This window comes from Larimichthys crocea, chromosome XV, assembly GCF_000972845.2.
Source record: "Larimichthys crocea isolate SSNF chromosome XV, L_crocea_2.0, whole genome shotgun sequence".
Lineage (NCBI taxonomy): Eukaryota > Metazoa > Chordata > Actinopteri > Sciaenidae > Larimichthys > Larimichthys crocea.
Window position 1 is genome coordinate 17,006,723 of NC_040025.1, and position 18,847 is coordinate 17,025,569.

Consider the following 18,847-nt stretch of genomic DNA (forward strand, 5'->3'; position numbering starts at 1 on the left):
ATTCTGATATTTACATGGTTTGTATGGATGTCTACAGCACAATATGGCTGAGCTGAGACACCAACTGGAATATGTCTTGGCCTGGTGAAAGACAGGCAATTAAAGTGATTGGGGGTTCAGAGGTTATATCCAAAGGCCCCATGGTGATGAATACCTTTAATAGCTGGCAAAAGCATTGTCAATGTAACTTAAACTTCAGTAGGTTCGTCAGGAGAAGGGGTGAAAAAAGGGGATTGACTGAAACTGGGGTAAAGATGTTGTCATTCCTGTACAATGCATTGCTCAAAAAAGTAGATTGAGATTACAAAGCAGCATTTAGAGAAAGAGAGAGCAAAGTACATGTTCAGAACAGCCCGTAATCATTGCATGTTAAGCAGTGCAATGTGTCCAATTGAAGCTGCACTGCTCACTTGGCGCTGTTGATTTGTGTCGGCCTCTGCGATGCGTCGTGCTGTAACACTCAACCAGCCGGGATATAAAAGTTCTCAACGTTCCAACTCTCCAGAATCTCTTTCATACGGTGTCATCTCTCCATTCATGTACTTCCCTATTCATTTATTTATTGCTTTGACCTCAAATTTTCTGTTTTCAGTTCAAACAAAATGGTAATTCAATTGATGAACAAAGACATTATTGTAAAAGAAATTGATACAGCAGGATCATATTCCTCTGTTTGTTTCCCTTTGCATTACTGGGCCACCCTCACCTCCCTTACCACATACACCCAGTGAATGAGCTCATTCAAAGGGGCACTGGTATTGGCATTAATACACTCTATTAAAGCAAATGTGCCATGATTTCCAACCCCAAAAATGACATAATCGTATTGACAGGTCTATTTCCCATCCCAAAAGTAACAATTATGCCTATAAAATTTCAGTGAAACATTCATGATAACATCCATAAAGCCTATCCAGGGCCTAAAAACATTGATGTCAGCTCATGTGCAACGGCATCACATTTTAGTCGCTGGATATCTAGTATGAATGAGGCTTCACGATTAATTTATCAATCCACCCACTAGATAATTGCACAGGCCTTCTTCTTGTGCGGGTCTGTCATTTTTGGGACGTGCTAAAGAGGAGCGACACATTGTCTGTCTAGGGTTGAGAGTGTTGTCCGAACGCTGTAGTGCTAGTCAACCTATGGGCCACCACCCACCCAGACCCAGAACTCAAAATTCAGAGTTTAACTGGGCCTGTTGTTGCCTCCCAGTTCACTTCCTGTGGGAGTGGAAGGCAACAGGAAGCCAGGGCCTGCTGTATGCACTACAGTATGTGGTGCTATGATATGACAGCAGTAATGCCTTGTGTGAAATGGCAGCCTAGCATATTTGCTAAGCTTCTGCCTGCATTCCCAAAGGAAGGCACTAAAAAGGATTTTAAACTATTTGGTATGGGCAATGTTTATAATATTTAAAATTTACAGTAAAAACCTGCCACCAGAATGGACTGTTAGCAGGTCAGTCGGTCAGATGGTACGACTTAAAGTGCTGACACTGGCAGAAGCTTAACAAATATTGTCCTCCCAAAGCCACAACACTGTGAGTGTGTGGTTTCTGTCTCAGTCCCTGATGCAGAAAGATCCTGGACAAGCAGGAGAGAGTGTGGTGACCCTCCAGCGGTCCGGCCCAGCCGAACCGGGACGAGGTGGAGTGAGTAGTGGACTAATGGGGGATAAAGGGGTTGCAGAAGAAGAGGGGGGGTTGCACAGTGCTGCACATGTGGGGCTGAGGAGGAGGAGGAGGAGAAGGTGGTGGGAAGGGACTGAGGTGAAGAGAAGCTCAAACTAGAAGACAATGCAACCAGTCCAAGAGTAGTGAGTAGTAAAAAAAAAGAGAGTTAGAGAGAAAGAAAGAGGAAGAGACAGGAGGGACTACGGGTGACAACAACCAGGTGCAACCTATTGCTACCACCAGTCACAGGGACGACCAATTAGATCCGTGTGTTTTAGGAAGAGACGGCTGAAACAACCAGAGGTACTGTCGTGGAAAGTGGTTTACAAATGTGACAGATTCCTCTGTGTGGTTGTTTGGCAGCCGTCCTGCATGCAGAGTTTTGGTGTGACTGGTTGGGCAGTGGTTTTGGTGTCCTGCAGCTACCTGGTTCCTGCTGGTTGTTCTCGATGCCAGATGCATTGAGGGATGGTGTGAGCTGGGGAAGGGGGGTGGGGGGAAGGGGGTTTATGGGAGCAGGGCAGGGCATGTGGAGGGGAGGGGGGTTCTCAATTAAAAGCAGTGGTTGAGAATCAGGCCAAATGAAGAGCTAATAGTTGATCTGAATGCTCTATGAGATGGCATGTAAGTTTGGTTAGCTTTGACCAATTTCACATTCACTTTGGCCAATCAAGAAGAAACAAAGTATGATGAAGTAATCAGAATTTCTAGTTTGTCACTTATGTGATGAGGCAGCTTTGTGAAAAATAGTTCTGTTGCTCTTTGCAAATTTTTTTTTGTATGAAACCAATCAATTTGTATGTAGATTTTTGTTTGTTTGTTTAAAAAAATTCAATTGTAATGCATTTTGTTCTGCTGCAATATAACTTTACTGTTACTTTACTCAGTCTCCCAGCTGCATCATGACTTGTTCTTTCGCTCTAACAAAGGCATGGTACAGGATTGCGCATGGAAAGGTGACTTCTTGGCTTTCATTTCCTGGTTTTAAAAACAATCCCCCAAATATTTTGGAGTTTTTTTTGCCCTCTTAGTTTGTTTTTAGATCAGTTCTAGCATGCTTTAAACTGTTGAATGGGCATGCGGAAGGATCAGCTGCTTAGCTTTGGATCTTACCCTCATCCCTTCAAAACGTGACAAGGCTCTGAGGGGTCTCAAGGCCCTTAGTGTCCTGAGTGATTTAATGGGCCCTAGATCGGAGTAGCCCAGCGCATTAGCTACAAGGCTGACTATAGACACCTACACAAAAACAGAGAAGCAAAAGAGGTTCCAAACTGTTAGAAGTGAGAATATTCACTAGGGAAGAGAGACGGCCCTGGCATAGACGGAGAGTTGCTTGACATACACACATAAATCTATGCATGTATATGCATGTATAATATTGCATTTATACATGCATATACACTGAGAGAGAAGGTCAATGTTTAGTATAGGCTTTATGTGCGTAGTATTTTTAGTAGCAGTAGGCCATAGGGATTGTTTGTCTGTTATTTGGGGGCAGTTGACGAGATGTGAAAAGTCCTTTGTACCTGCAAAGAAATTTGTGGTTGAGAGAGAAAGAGAGGAGATAGAGACATAAGACTCATATAGAGGGTAAATTAGGCAGAAAAGAGTGCTACATGATTTAGTAAAGATACAAGCAAAGGGACTGGGCAGAGCAGAGGAAGAGGAGTTGGGGAGGGAGGGAAGGAGAGAGGCTAACCTGTAGAAGCTGATAAAAACCCAACAGACTTGAGAGCCTTACCCTTGCCCCTCTAACATTGTCTCTCCATGTCGCTCTTGGGCTGAGGCATAAAATCCCATATAATTTAAGACAGACAAACTAACGGAACCTAAGAGAAAGAATACAAGTAAACATGTACAAGTGTGTCATTTTGCCATTTTTGTCTATCTCAGACATCAAATCACACAGCATTTAGAGTCAAATAGGAGAGCCACAGTCACATGAACCACGCACAAGAAACAGGGATGGAGGTTAAGGGCAAATCGGATATAGTTATTAGCACTGGATGGCACTGAAAGGACAAAAATACACAGAGTACTGTCGAGTTACACACAGTTAACAACGGTTAACAATAACAGCACACAACCTCAAAGAAACTGGTGCAGCCCCTCTCCACATCCGACAGCAGCCACCAAGGCATTGCTGCAGCCAAAGAACGCTTCATAGTGTATTATTAAAACTGTACACACAGTCATTCACAGCAACAACGTAAATGTACAGAAATTTAGGGTAAGCGTTGCCTGAGTTATGGTTTTAATCCACTATAGCGCTGGGCCAAATATCTGATTTAAGATGAACACATAGAGAGTGCTGTAATGTTAACAAAGGACTAAATAGACGATGGGGAGTGTGGTCAATAAGCTGCACTAATGTTCTTTGAGGGGTGGTGAGAAGTGCAGGAATGACTTAGCCTTGATGAAGCCACTGCAAGTGCACTAAGACGGACACACTGTCTGCTGCACAGGGAAGCTACGTAAAGAAGGATTCTTTGGCTGAATGTAGATTATTCTAGATGCAAAATTAATGAGTGGGCAGCTCTACTAGAATTAAGCTACAAGTCTTATAAATTCAGTGAAACAGAGAGAGATTTAGTACATGATCAGAGGGATTGCATCCTAAGAAGTCTTTTTATTTTGCAATTTTCCCCGGTCTGGATGCTGGAAGGACTGAAACAGGAGGTGTACCAGTTCCTTACAAATAAGGAAAAATATCAACAGTGAACACATGTGAAAGCACCTCCAACCAGCCACCGACACCAACCGGTCAAACTCACCGCAAGAAGTACACAACATCCAAAGCTTACCAAAGTCACGGAGGGAGGTTTGTAACAGGCAAAATCTTCATTTTGACTGATGCCGTTAATTATCAAGAGAGATTAAAGGAGACAAACTTTTCAAACATTTAAAGATGTAATGCATAAAAACTATGAAAAGAACAGCAGAAGAAGATGGCAGTATGGATTCAGGCTTCTTACTGTACGTGTGAATGTTGGACAATGTTCAAACATTGAGTCCAGGTTAGCCTTTTCTGAGATACTATACATAGTCTTTGGCACAAAGCCCCCTTTGAATCAATAACCCTGCCACTTGAATAAGTTAGCAGCTGTTCTGATGGCGAGACAGTAAAATAAAGATTTTGCCTTGGTCTACACTACAGTGTTTGGGGTAATCGTCACCTTCAGCCTGACCCCTTGGAGCGCCCCCCTTTGGGGTGCCTGGCCTCTGGCCCCCCTGCTGGGCCAGCTGTGTGGTAGTGACCTCAGCGCATCAACGTCCTTCTCACAGATCTCTGCAAGGCAAGGCCAATGACATCTGGGGCTGTGATCCCATGATGACGACAGCACAGACCAAACAGAAAAAAAAAAGGAAAAAAAAAGGGAAAAACACAACAAAAACAATGATAATAACCTGAGTGAAAAAGAAAAATGAATGGAGTATGACACCTATCATCCTCACACTCACACTCCTGTGACTATTAAACAAGAATTGTCTATGCTAGCTATTTTGTCACTTTAAACAGCTAATTTAAAATACATATGGATCCTTAAAATAAAAAAATAAATGCTACGTTACATGGAAATATTTTGTTGAGTACTCCAGTAATGATGCTGCAATGTTTAAATGAAACAACTGGCTCACATTTCTTGCCCTATTTCTTAGCTAATACATGATAAAATGCAAAAAAAAAAAAAAAAAAAACATTCTTATAATGAAAATCAGGAAGACACAAATCAAATGGGTAACAGAAAGATACAGTAACACAAGGGAAATGAGGAGGAACACACTCAGACAAAGAGTCAGGCATTAATATAGGCTGGTCTAATGATGGTGCCCCCCCTTTTCTGAGTCCATGGCAATGGTTTCACCCCACAACACAGGACAGCGGAGGCACAGTCAGGCCACAACACAACCCAGACTCATCAAGCACAGGTCTCTTTTTTTTTTTTTTTTTTTTTGAGGGGGAGCGCTAGTGAAGACCAAACTTACCGCCAGCCGCCTGTCACCCACCATCATTACATCTCAGCACAATATCACCACATTCCTGAGGTTACACTTTCAAGAGGGAGCGGAAGGAGGACGGGAAAGAGGGGAGGAGGTGGGACGTCACTTTCTGTAACATGTTCACAACTTGTAAAACATGGCGCCCTGCACTGTCCCAAGTGTTGGCCTTGACAACACACCTACAGGGAGGGAGTCTACAATGGCAGTGACCAGAATCAGTACAGTGTGGCATGATTATTATTGCTGCAAGCTATATGTGTCAATCTTGAAAGGATGTTTTAAAAACAGCTGCATACTGAATCTTAAATAAGTTTTAATAAACCGTATGTGGTTTGTGTCCTACAACTCTAAAAAGTATAAATGCAAGATAAAAAAGATATGTGTACATTATCTATGCTATATACTACATGTTTGTTGGCTGCATGGGGTCTGGGATACAGGAGTTCATATGAATCAACATGCCAACCTCTGGCCATTGATAGGAGTCCATTCACGGGTATTGGCTGAGGTGTTGGACACTGCGGAGAGGTGGTTAGTTCAAGGAGAAAGTCAGAAGTCAGGGAAATTCTTCTTCTATCCAATTCTGCCGCTGAGTGCAGACTATTCCTTGATTATGTAAAATTAAAATGCTTCAAGATTATCCATTAAAAATGTCCCCTCATTGTCTCACAGACATCTCTGTTACCTCACAATCTAAGGTTACGTTGTCTTAAAACTAGACAGAATAAGATTAACTCATGGTAATACGTGTAACTACCAAAGAATAGAGTGAAGAATTTTCCCTGTTCTGGTCTTTCAGTCTTGACTGACACAAGGAGCAGAGAAGTACACAGAGAAAGAGAGGACAAAGGCACATATCAAACATCTTACAGGTCAGAGACGCAGGCAAAGACAACTTTACAGAGACACATCTTTGACAAGTCCCATTTCTCTGAGCATAACTTGAATATGCTTGTTGGATGAGTTTTGATTGGCAGATTTTAGATTGCATTCAAATAGCCGTGTGTCCTGATTGAAAACATTTCTTATAACTCAGGGGAACAGATAAAACTGCTTCTTGGTGCCAGCACACCGGGAAAAGATAACTGGTACATATTCAAGTATCTCAGAGTGATAACCAAGTAAAAAAAATAGGGATTGTTGCTTGATGGATTTGTAAAAGGTGATTCTGGCATGTGTGCACTTGAAACGGACAGACTGCTGTACAGTCTTGTAAAACACTGTCCTTATAGTGTGAATAAAGTAATAGAGGCATTGTAAGCAACATGCCCTCTCACCTAATGCATGCCATGAAGCAGATATTAAATTAATAACCTGACCTTTTAAACCTAACCACACCCAAGAGACAACAATCTGGGCAACACTTAAATTGGGTTATAAAAACATCATATCATGTATTTATAGTATATGGGGTGCATATGATGTGATTCATAACAATCTGATAAAGCAAAAGACGTTTTGCTTTACAAAACAGCAGCAATTCACATTAGTTCTGCTGTTTAATAGACTGTACGTCTTGCTGTTGGATCAGGGTGTGGTTGAGGATCAAGTAACTGCTCTTCTAATCTACAACACACGACAGAGGAAACAAGAGCTGGACTTACATCCACAATGAAGAAGTCCAGCCAACACCAGGCATTGGTGAAGTACTTTACGAAACCGTAGGCGACCCATTTCAGCAACATCTCCAGGATGAAGATGTAGGTGAAAACCCTGTCAGCGTACTCCAAAATGATCCGAATGGTCTTCCTCTGCTCGATGTACACATCCTCAAAGGCCTGTTGGGAAACAGAAAACACGTGAGCCACGGCAACGACAGCAAAGGAAAGTATTACACCTCATAATTTATGATTCGGCTAATGGAATTGTGTACAGCACTACAGCTTGTGCATTGTTGATCACAAACAGGGATTTACTGCGTTACAAAAAAAATCTGTTCTGCATGAAATATTTCAAATTCAAACTCCACTGCTAATGTAAATTTGCAGCAGGGTTTGCTCTTGTAGCATTTGACATGCTTGAGAACAAGGGCCCACTCCACCCCCAAAAATAGATCCCCTGTTTGATAAATGGTACAGTCCATTAATCTTAGGTGCCCCTGACCCCTCCCCCAACCCGGCAGCTCTGAGACTGAGCAGCTGAACGACCTCTTCACTCCCATACTGTCGACACACACTTGTCCCTGTCAATTATTTTGGATTTTCTCTGGTCAGTAAAATGATTTTCAGTGATTTTTAATCTTTGTTTCTGTGTTTGCAGAGGTTGAATATGTGACGGCAGGTCTCCTTACAAGGGCACCGCTGCTGAGGAGGATCATGAAGATGATCAGGGTCTCAAACCAGTTGTGCTCCACAATCAGGTAGCAGGTCTTTCTCAGGAACCACCAGCTCTTCCCCCAGCCCATTGTGATGTTGACGTCGCAGCACTTATACTTTGCCACACAAGCTGAGGACACACAGGAGAAGAGACAGTATTTGTTTTGGATTTTGGAATAGATTCACTTTTATATCTCGGAATTAATAGTTTGGTTAACAAAGCTCAAATCATGGATGTTTCTGGGATCAAATACATCTCTGTAGCGAAGAACCACAGTCCACCTTCTCCAATTCTGTGGCTTTAATACTAGCTTCAATTTCTTTTGTTGACAAATGTTTAAAGAAACTTTGTTACTTAAATTACTTACTTGGAACTACATTTTCCAAAATACACCAATTTTTGTAACTAGTTATCAGGCTTTTGGAGATGTTTAAAGGTGCATTGTCCTATTTTTTTTGGCTTCTACTATATCCCATTGACAAACCGGACCTGAAATGGGCTCATAGATTTTACTGCTCATACTGCACTTGCATATAGACATATAACTATCTGCATTTTCGTCTGCTATTGGGAAAGTAAAAAAAAACAAGTATTCACAATTTCTATTACTGAATTTAAAATAAAACAGGCTTCATATGTAATTATTAATTATCTGTAAAGTTATATGTAGTTATGTATGGGTGCATTAGTGTAAACATCATCTCTTTAGATGGACAGAATAGCAGACAGACTGATAAATCGATAAGGGTCTCCATAGGCTAGTGATCCTTCATAATGAAACTGTCCTTCACCCCACTCGCCCTATCATTTCCACTCAGCCCCAGGGGAGTCTGTGTGCTGTGGAGTGGAGGTAATGGATGCAATGGGGGCAGGGGTCTCACCATCTGTCCAACAAGCCTCTGGTTCCATGTATTCCTCGACTGTCTCCACAACCACCACCTCCTCCACATCTGGCTTGATATCAATGGTGCTGCCCTCTGATGAACTTGTTTCATCCAGCTGCAGAGACGCAGACACAGACACACAAGTCAGGAACAAAGTTTCAGAGATTCAGATACATTTCAGTTTTTATTGTTTAGGTAAAGAAGCACTAATCATGGCAAAAGCTGAACTTCTGGAACTTGTACAAAATGTACAACAAAAAAAAGGGTTAGGGTTAGGCATTAAGTACTATTTGAGATGTTTTTCCCTTATTGTGATCGACATAATAACAATCTGGAACATCATGTATCATCCACATGAACACTGAAATGGAATATCAAATGGCAGATTCTCTGCTGTGAAAGTCTTCTAAGTGCATTTCATCAAAAGATATACATCAGCAGATATCCATTTCATCCACACTGCCTGCCAGATCCAGCCATTCTAGATGACTATATTAAATAATGGAGCTATATTAGTGTACGATCAGTGCAGAGTGGCTGGCCACACCCATGCTTTTACTGTCCAGAGAGAGGAAATTGCACGTAGACCACTTGAGGATCGACTACAGCAAAAACAACACATGGAGCATCACGGTATTTAAATGTATAGGAAAGTCAAATCAGTAATCAATAAGTGCTTGGATGTATGCTGCAGATCCCAGTTTGTTTTTGATGTTTCCTGCTTACTTGTGTAATAAGCTATTAGAGGTGGATAATACTGACCTCTTTGCTGTTCTCATTGTCCGACTCGCTGCTGAAGTCCTCCGTGTTAAGGTTCTCAAAGTCAGACTCTCCCACAGCTATGGGCACGCAGACTGTCAGGTTTGGGTTGTGGATGAATGACATGTGGTCCTCATCGATCATATACTTGCCCACGCTGCTTCCAATACCGCTGGTGGTGCCGTTACCATTCTTGACATAGTCTAGGTCACGGTTGATGTCCACCCCGGTGTGGTTAGCAATGCAGTTCAGCTTCTTGTCATACATGTCGTCCAAAGGTTTCTGCTCGTCCTCCATCTGTGGTTTCTTCAGAAGACTGGCCATCAGTATTCTTACCTTCACTTTTGTCCATGCTACACCTTTCTTGATGCGCTTGACGGAAATCTGCAGATTGTTGGGTTCGCCGTCGTCATCTGTCGCAGCTAAGTTGTCAGCACTGAATGAGCTCAGCAGCAAGGCAAGGAACAGGTTCAACACCTTTTGGACACATAACAAGTGATCAGTAACTGGATGCTAATGCTAATTAGAGCCATCACGTCTGCTGTTTCTCTAAAAAATCCTGCACGCCCTCCCAGTCTGGATACTCACCACCAAGTTACCGATGACCATGACCATCATGAAGACGATGAGGCACATGCCCTGGCCCGCCACCTCCATGCAGTCCCACATGGTCTCAATCCACTCACCGCAAAGCACCCGGAAAACGATCAGGAAGGAGTGGAAGAAGTCGTTCATGTGCCAGCGGGGCAGTTCACAGTCAAGAGCAATTTTACACACACAGTCTTTGTAGCTTTTGCCAAACAGCTGCATGCCCACCACAGCAAAGATGAAGACGATGATGGCCAGCACCAGAGTCAAGTTCCCCAAGGCTCCCACCGAATTACCGATGATCTTGATCAGCATGTTAAGGGTAGGCCATGACTTAGCCAGCTTAAACACTCTCAGCTGAGTGGGGTGGGTGGAAAGAGTAGGAGAGATATGATTCAGTCATAACATTTTAGCTTTACTAACTTGCTGCTTCACATTAGTTAAGTAAGAACTGAATAAACATGCATGTATGATGTATGCTAGCACATACAGTGCAGCTTTCAGTTACAAAATATGCATATTCCAAATGCTAAGATGCTATCTCAAAATAAGGAATTTACCAATCGGAATGACCGCAGGACAGAGAGGCCCTCGACGTCAGCTAGAGCCAGCTCAACTAAACTCAGTGTCACAATGAAACCGTCAAAACAGTTCCAGGCCTCTTGGAAGTAATAGTAGGGATCCATGGCCACGAGCTTGAAAAGCATCTCCCCTGCAAAGATCCCTGTGAACACCTGGCAGGTAGGAAGAGAACAGATTTCAAATGGATTTGGCTCCACACCATGTTTCACAGGGCACATGAGAATGTGAAGCATGATGAGTGGTTAGATTTGTATCTTACTTAAATGCACAATAATATATTACCCCTATGGTAACTGCATATTAATGAACAGCAGGATAAATCCAATTATTTAAAGAGGCACCGCATCTAGTTTATGTCAGTGTGTGTGTGTGTGTGTGTGTGTGTGTGTGTGTGTGTGCGTGTGTGCCAGCCGTTATGTGGTCAGTAAGGATGAGGTGGTCGCATAACAGCTATAATAAATTACTGAGGGTTATCCTCAATCATAGAGCCCACATAATAAATAAATGCATAGTGTAGGTACGTGCGAGGTGTGTGTGTGTGTGCCTGTGTGTAAGACGATGACTCATACTGAATCAAGGTGACCTAGAAATATCCACCTGTACCACCCAAAGGCCTTTCCTGGTAAATTATTGTGGAGCAGAAGTGGTAAATAACACATCTCTGTGCTATTTCAATTGTAAATTAATAACTCTCCACATTTTCACACACAAACACGCACAGTGACTTGTGCCCGTATCATTTCTAACTCATCATGGTTGATGCAGCACGTTTACAAATGTGATACTGAAGAGTAAAACAACAATCACGGCACAGAATCTACTCAGTTTCCTTAAAAGAAAAACGCTTATAGTGAAAATGGCCAGGTTGAGTTATCCAAGCTATGATTCAGGCACCATTTTAGAGCAGCTCATCGATCAGGTTCCATGAAATATTAATGCAGGCCTCCCACCAGTCAGCCGACCAGCAGAGATGCAGGCTGGTCCCACTGAAACAAACAGCAGCTCCACTTAACCAGAGGAGAGAGAGATAGAAGGAGAAGACAGGGAACATGTGTGTGTTCGTGTATGTGAAGAAACGAGAAATGCATGGATACAAGAAAGCAGCAGGAGGGGGTGAATGTGTTTTTTTTCCTTTCAACTCTGAATCAGCAATGAAAGGGCTGCCAATTATGGTCCCAAAAATAACACCTCTCTGTGAGCTGCAAAGAAGAAGCAGAGGACATTTTTAACCAGCGAATCCAATAAAAACAAAAAGATTGCCACTCACCAGATTGCCTACAGACAGCATATGTTCAAAGTCCGGGGTCATGGGGTAGTGCTCCATGGCCATGAAGAGGGTGTTGAGGACGATACAGATGGTGATGGCTAAGTCCACGAAGGGATCCATGACAATCAGGTTCACAATCTCCTTGATCTTAATCCACGTGGGTGAGCACTCCCAGATCAGGAATGTGTTAGAAAACTTATACCAGCATGGCGGACACTTGCGCTGAGACTCCTCCAGTTCTGAAGACATAGCGCGGATCACACGTCAAAACCAAACATAATTGCGTGCTTGAGGATACCGCATGCAATGGTATCAAATTATAAACAAAATTGTATGCATTGTATGTATCTGGTACTGTTGGATATGCAAAGCAGATAAGCAGGAAATTCATGTCAAACTAATCAACCAATGAGAGCAGCCCTAGTTAAAGAATAATGAGAGAGCAGGTTAAATAGCTGGGTTAAAGTGGCAGTACCCTCCACTAGTGTGTTGGTAATGACGCTCATGACACTGTTGGCCCGCTCTTTCCGCCCAAAGGAGGTATTGAGCTGGTCCACAGACACCATCAGGGAGCCCGACAGCTTCTTCTTCACCTCAACCTCAGTAGTTGGCTGTCAGGAGGAGAGGAAGAATCAAGCACCCATGGAGAGGACATGAACACCATCCCATGTCACCACCGGTGGCCGGCGGAGGGAAGTGCACAACAGCATTGGCAGGAAAAAATAGTGGAGGATCAGATTTTTGGTGGCAGGGTCATTTTTCATTCTTTTCTATCTCAATGCTGGTTTCAAGAAAGATGTGTGTATGCTGTAAATGCATGCAGGTCTCAGCCAAAGTGGGAGCAGTGGTCTACTGGGCTACTTGACCTAATTGTGTTTGAATGTAATTAGCTCATCCCAATTAAATAATAAATGGATTGTGAGATATTGTGCAGGGAGAACTGCTTCTGCATGAATGCATTTTCAATCCTGTCATGCAATAATGGAGGCTTTGCTGCCATTGCAATATAATCATTAGGTTATTTTACAAAATGTCTCCCAAATCTGGCCTTTTTTTTTTTTTTAAAGAAAAAGTTACTTGCAAATTGATGCGATTGTATCTTCCTACTTTGAAACCATACAACTTATATTGCAACCATCAAATCAAGAGCATTGTAAAGAGATCATATGGAGGCAGGTATTCAGATCCATCCAGTTGTCATGCATGAGCATGCTCCAAGTCAAAGAGAAGGAGAGGAAATTACAGACACCATAGCCATTGTTCTACTATTCTACATCATGCTTGTTATAATTTAGGGTTTAAATCTACCATGCTAACTACTGTATAATGAGACACAACTAATTCACTAATGTTGACCAGGGAGAGTTTGGAAAACAGAGAAAGGTAAAGACAGACAAGGACAGCAGCCCTCCTTTTATCCTTAAATTATATTATTAAGGCCTGATACGATGGTGTGTGTGTTACTTGTGTATCTGCTATGGGCTTATTAACAGTGTATTAGGGAAGCAGATAAAAATGTCTGTGGCTTTATAGTGCTGGTTCCCTCTGTTTCCTCCGCCTCCTACTGTAGATCTACCCACACAGGCTAGCAGAGGACCTGGATGCCTGGAGGAGGAACACATCAACACACTGGAGCATGTTAACTCATCATTATATGCTGTTTGTTAACAAACATGGTGTTATATTACTAGAGTGTGTTAAACAGGAACAAAGTTGTGAATTAAATATTAATCAGGCTTTGATATATGTGCCAAAATCTTACGGCCCAATAGGGAACACAGAAGAATAGCAGAGTCATGTCTGTTTGATTGTTGAGAGTATGGTGCATGTGTGAGTAAATAATTTGATATGAACATTCAAAACATTGACATTCATAGTTCAAATCAAACAACAAAATTGCCTGGAAGTCACTGATAGACCCAGTTTCAATACCCTATCAAATACAGGGTTGGCTATAGTATATTAACTATAAAATGTATCTATTTCTCCATCCCTTGCCTACTGTCGGAGGGCAGCATACACTGCAGGGCTGGGGGAGGGGAGGCGCGAGCGCTTAGCCAAGAGATACATACGGACTTGCAAAGATGACAGAGTAGAGGATAGAGAGCAAGAAAGAAAAGGAACGGACGAGAGGGGGGCCATGCCTAGATAGGTCTACTCATTGACTTCCTTACACTGTCGTCAGTAGCTGCCTTATCTATTTTCACCTCAGGCAGAAGGCGTCCACCAGGCCCAGGGCCGATGAGCGACACCACGCCGTTGCAATCCACCGTGCTGTTCCTCTTGCCATGGAAGCCACTGTAGCTGTTCCGCCGATAAGGGCTAAACAGGGAACCTCGACGCTCCTCGCACTCCTCCACCGTGCTGTGCTCGTCATCGGCAAATTCGTTCTCTGAACCCACGTCCTTGCCGCGGCCCTTGAAGCTGAAGATGCTGCTCTTGCTGTTGTGACGGGACAGGAAGGGCGAGCCGGGTATACTGAGGAGGGACTGGAGGTGGAAGAAGCATGAGGAGAGGTGATTTGTGTGATTGATGCAGTCCAAAGTGTCTCTGAATTATAATCGCTTGCACCATAATTTTTACGCTGTTTGTCAACAATTCTAGAGGTCATGATAGCAGGCAACATCTGTGGGATGTGGAAAATTAAACGCAACCAAGACACTTTTCCCTGATTTTCTGCTGGAATAATCATGTGACTTAATAAACAAAAGGGAAATACATAATTAGCTCAGTGATGTCTGACACTCTCAAGGTCACAACACACACACACAGACACACACACACAGAACAGAGATACAGGCAGCTGAAACAACATGGAGGCACATGAGTCGTGATAACATCAATCTGCTGCAAGTATTGATCAGAATATTATTATAGCTGCACACATACAACAGACCAAACATTTTTGACAACAAATATCAGCCTGTGTGGATGCTGAATGTTAAGTGAAAGAAACACAGCGAGTAAGAGCCAAGTGAGGCCTAAACAAAGATGCAGGATTGCTCCCTTTGAAACATTCATGTAATTGGTGTGAATAATTCAGCATCTGGACATGTGTTTCTATATATCCGGCCACTATATACTGCTCTGTATGTAAGTTCATGCAACACCACACTGTAGAATAGCAGCACTCTCAATAAGAAATATTTTTTCACAAAAAAATATTTTTCCTGCAGCTCCTTTATTCATTATATCCCGTTCATAGACATAAAATGCATCTCAATTCAAACTCTGTGGCTCTGATATTATGGTCTTCAGGAAGCTACCAAAGAGCTTAAAGAATCAGCCTAAATTATAAATAAATATATATTTATATATACATATTTCACTTACCACCTCTAGTGGTATCTAGATATGCAGATTTTTACTTGTATATGCTTTTTTTGAGGTCTGTGAGATCTCTACCACCAAACCGGTACAATGGAGTAGAGTAGAATATTATGTGTGGTGCTTGAAGCATTCAAAACTCCCAGTGAAAAACTCAGAAGCAATATTGATCCCTATAGACAATGTGTTGGTGAGTCAGGATCATCTGTAAACCACCTAGTTCTGCACATAAAGCTGTTTTTTGTAGATCTAGATGAACTGACACTTTAAATTAGGCTTAGAAATGTCTAAACATATCCAGACATTGTCCTCGTTTTCCTCACCTGGTTCATAATGGAAGACTTTCGACCCAGGCGATTATCAGGGAAACGGAAGCGGCTCCTCTTGCTGCCGTCGTCCGACTCTGACTTGACAAACTTCTCACTGTCGCCTTTCTCCTTCTCCTGCTCTTTCTGCCGCCACTTCTTCTTACGATTGCGCCGCTCTTTGGCGCTCTTGGAGCTGAGCTTCGACATCTCAGAGGAACTGCATGACAGGCGCCCCCCTCCATCGTCCTCCACCGCATCCTCTGACACTGTGCCTGCAGAGGTTGCCATGGCAGCAGCCTGCAAAGAATCAAATACATGAATGAAGTGAGAACAATGATAAAACATGACTCAAGGATAATTTTGTGCTCCATCCTGCAGAGGGCTGACCTGTGCATCTTCTTGCTGTTTCTTGAGCTGCTCCAGCATGGCCTTGAATTCCTCCTCTTTCTGCAGGGCCTCTTCCATGGTCGCCTGATTCTGCTCCTCGTAGGCCATGGCCACCACAGCCAGGATCAGATTCACCAAGTAGAACGAACCCACAAAGATCACCAACACAAAGAAGATCATGTAGGTCTTCCCTGCAGCCCTCAAAGTCTGTTGGGGGGAAGAGAGGATGGGGTGAGGAAACAACAGAGACACTCATGACATCTGATACATAACCTCAGCCCCTAAAGTAAAGCTCAGGGTCGCCCTCACTGCTTGTCCTTCACAATGACTCATCAGAAATAAACGAAGTAAGCTGTTGGTGGAGGACAGAGAAAAATCTGCAGACGGACATCAAATCGACTTCCTCCGGACAGTAGATTCAAAGACGCAATGCAAACACAGCTTTTGCACCAACATTTAAATATGTTTTTCTGTTATGAGCATTGATATGCTGAAATTAGTTCTACTATCATCTCATACAGTGATGAATTCATACACAACCATCTGTTCTTGGTCTGTGCAGGAATAATCTGAATACCCTGAGCTTGTTAAGTTTCTCAGCATGAGCCCAAGGTTGTGTTGTTCATCAGGGAGTGCCATGAGATATGCATTTTGACCTACTTTTACTTTACTAGCCGATGCACAACCAAACAATTTCTGCGGATTGGGATTGGGATGCTATCCCCAGTAGAGATGAGCCTGAGCTGAGCGGAGGCACAGCAGAACAAATGAGAACATTCTGGAGAAGTCTTGAAAAAATTGTGTGTGGAGGCATTTTGTTTTTAATCACTGTGGTTTTTGAGAGGTTCTGAGTGCTCCCAAATTGGAATTAAAATGTTCTCACTCATCAGCCTCCTTTAGTTCCCTCTTTTAAAGACAAACTATTGTCTTCAGGGAGAAGAGCAAAGAAGACAGGGCTTCCCAGGATAAAGAACGAAATTCCCTCACACATCAATTATGAATGTAGTTGACATGTAGTGCTGGTAAGTGTATGTAACACATTTCCAACAAAATAAACACAAACTGCTTGGGAGGCCAAATTGCTGTCTTCTACATCCACATGTCACTAAATCTCATGTGAGCAGGTAAAAACAAGCTTAGTGGAGTGTCCTGGAGATATCATTGAATTTCTGAATATCTAACAAACAAACACAACATCAGACCTAAACATGGCTGCATAATTATTATTCTAGATAGATACAACACACAATAGCAGAGAGAGCCTGGAGTTGGGAGCTGAATTTCAAAGAAAGGAACAAAAATAGACGCATGAGCTAGAATGCTCCCATCAGGTCTCATCTCCCTCATCGGCCATACTGTAATCCTGTGCTGTTAATATTTCATACATGCTTTCTTCCAGTCAGCCTCCGTGTGTGGAGGCAGGAGTGTCTCCACAGGTTTTGTGTGGAATGGGCTGATAGACAGGACAGACGTGGCCCAGCTACAGTATGCAGATGATGTGAGTCAAAGTGGGAACAAGAGAAAAACTACAGGCAGAAGGAGCCACCATTTTCTGTGAGAGGTGGAGTTACAGCAAACTGTGTGCAGGACGACACGCACTAGTAAGTCAGTGGATGAGCTGAGCTATCGGATCAGTCTTTTCTGCAGGGTCTCACAGGATATTGCAGATATCCTGTGAGACTCTCTTTAATGTCCTTTTTGATTTGTGCTTTAAATTACAGTGTGCATGAAATCTTGACAGATCAAGATAAAGTATTTGATGACCTATCTATAATTTCACAATTTTACATACATACTACAGGGCTGCAATGACAACTGAGGAAGAATTTTTATTACTGATTGATCGATTAAGTATGTTTTTGATTAATCAATTAAACATTTAGTTTCTAAAATGTCACAAAACAATGAAAAATGCCCATCAGAGCTCATCAGAAATCCCAATGTGGTGTTTTCAAGTAGCTTCAGTCGAAGGTCTAACACTACTAGATGTTTGCTGTAGAGATTGTGATGATTTAAGGCTGAGTAAATAAAGTTGAATTCACCTGTTTTGTCCAAAGAAAATTAATCTACAATAACATAAGCAGAAAATACCAGCAAATACTGGTATTTTTTCTCCTGATGAACCAGTTAATCAATAAATCTTTTCACTGTACATTCATGTGTTTATAGGATTTGAGAACTTGTATGTGTCGTATATGCTGCCTATAAAACAAGCTAAACTTGTTGACACATCAGCTTTACCAGCATGTAAAGGTTTTCCCAGAAGTCCTGCGTCATGAGTCGGAAGAGAGCCAGGAAGGCCCAGCCGAAGCTGTCAAAGCTGGTGTAGCCGTAGTTTGGATTCCTCCCAGCTTTCATGCATGTGTAGCCCTCCGGGCAGCGGCTGAGGGGTGGAGGAAGAAAGAAAAAGAGAGAGAAAGGGAGCAGAGCAGAGCACCCGGCCCGAAAATGACTCAGCAGTATTTACTTATAATGTAATCCGACTTGAGGCAGATAGATGAGCTACAGCAGGTCTTGGGATCAGCAGCATTTGGAGGAGGGCAGAGAAGGCAACTCACCCAGAGTCGGAGCTGTTCCCACAGAGAAGAGCATCCAGCTGGCCAGGCAGGAAGTAGAAATTGGCTAAAGAAAAAACAAACAGCCATACTGAGTCACTTCATCCACATTCTGTTGCAGCTATAGTTGTTTATTCTGCAACAAGCTATAAATCCATTCGGACCAATTTCAGACATCAGTTTGCACATGCATTTTA

At 42.6% G+C, this 18,847-nt stretch overlaps 1 protein-coding gene across 10 annotated transcripts in view; it reads right to left on the bottom strand.

Annotated features, from left to right (window-relative positions):
* scn8aa (sodium channel, voltage gated, type VIII, alpha subunit a) overlaps positions 1–18,847 on the bottom strand; it is a 43,782-nt gene that overhangs the window by 9,404 nt on the left and 15,531 nt on the right. For 8 of the 10 annotated variants that reach the window (XM_010748318.3, XM_019259268.2, XM_027288415.1 and 5 more), the window contains 14 exons: positions 18,654–18,717; positions 18,337–18,478; positions 16,096–16,302; positions 15,724–16,005; positions 14,248–14,562; positions 12,549–12,684; positions 12,074–12,312; positions 10,785–10,958; positions 10,225–10,581; positions 9,640–10,113; positions 8,875–8,992; positions 7,968–8,122; positions 7,282–7,455; positions 2,789–2,911 (listed from right to left, as the gene is read on the bottom strand). In XM_010748318.3, coding sequence (XP_010746620.1) covers positions 2,789–2,911; positions 7,282–7,455; positions 7,968–8,122; positions 8,875–8,992; positions 9,640–10,113; positions 10,225–10,581; positions 10,785–10,958; positions 12,074–12,312; positions 12,549–12,684; positions 14,248–14,562; positions 15,724–16,005; positions 16,096–16,302; positions 18,337–18,478; positions 18,654–18,717 — 2,960 coding nt within the window. The remainder of the gene's footprint in view (positions 1–2,788; positions 2,912–7,281; positions 7,456–7,967; positions 8,123–8,874; positions 8,993–9,639; positions 10,114–10,224; positions 10,582–10,784; positions 10,959–12,073; positions 12,313–12,548; positions 12,685–14,247; positions 14,563–15,723; positions 16,006–16,095; positions 16,303–18,336; positions 18,479–18,653; positions 18,718–18,847) is intronic. The other 2 variants (XM_019259269.2, XM_019259270.2) reach the window with 1 other exon arrangement.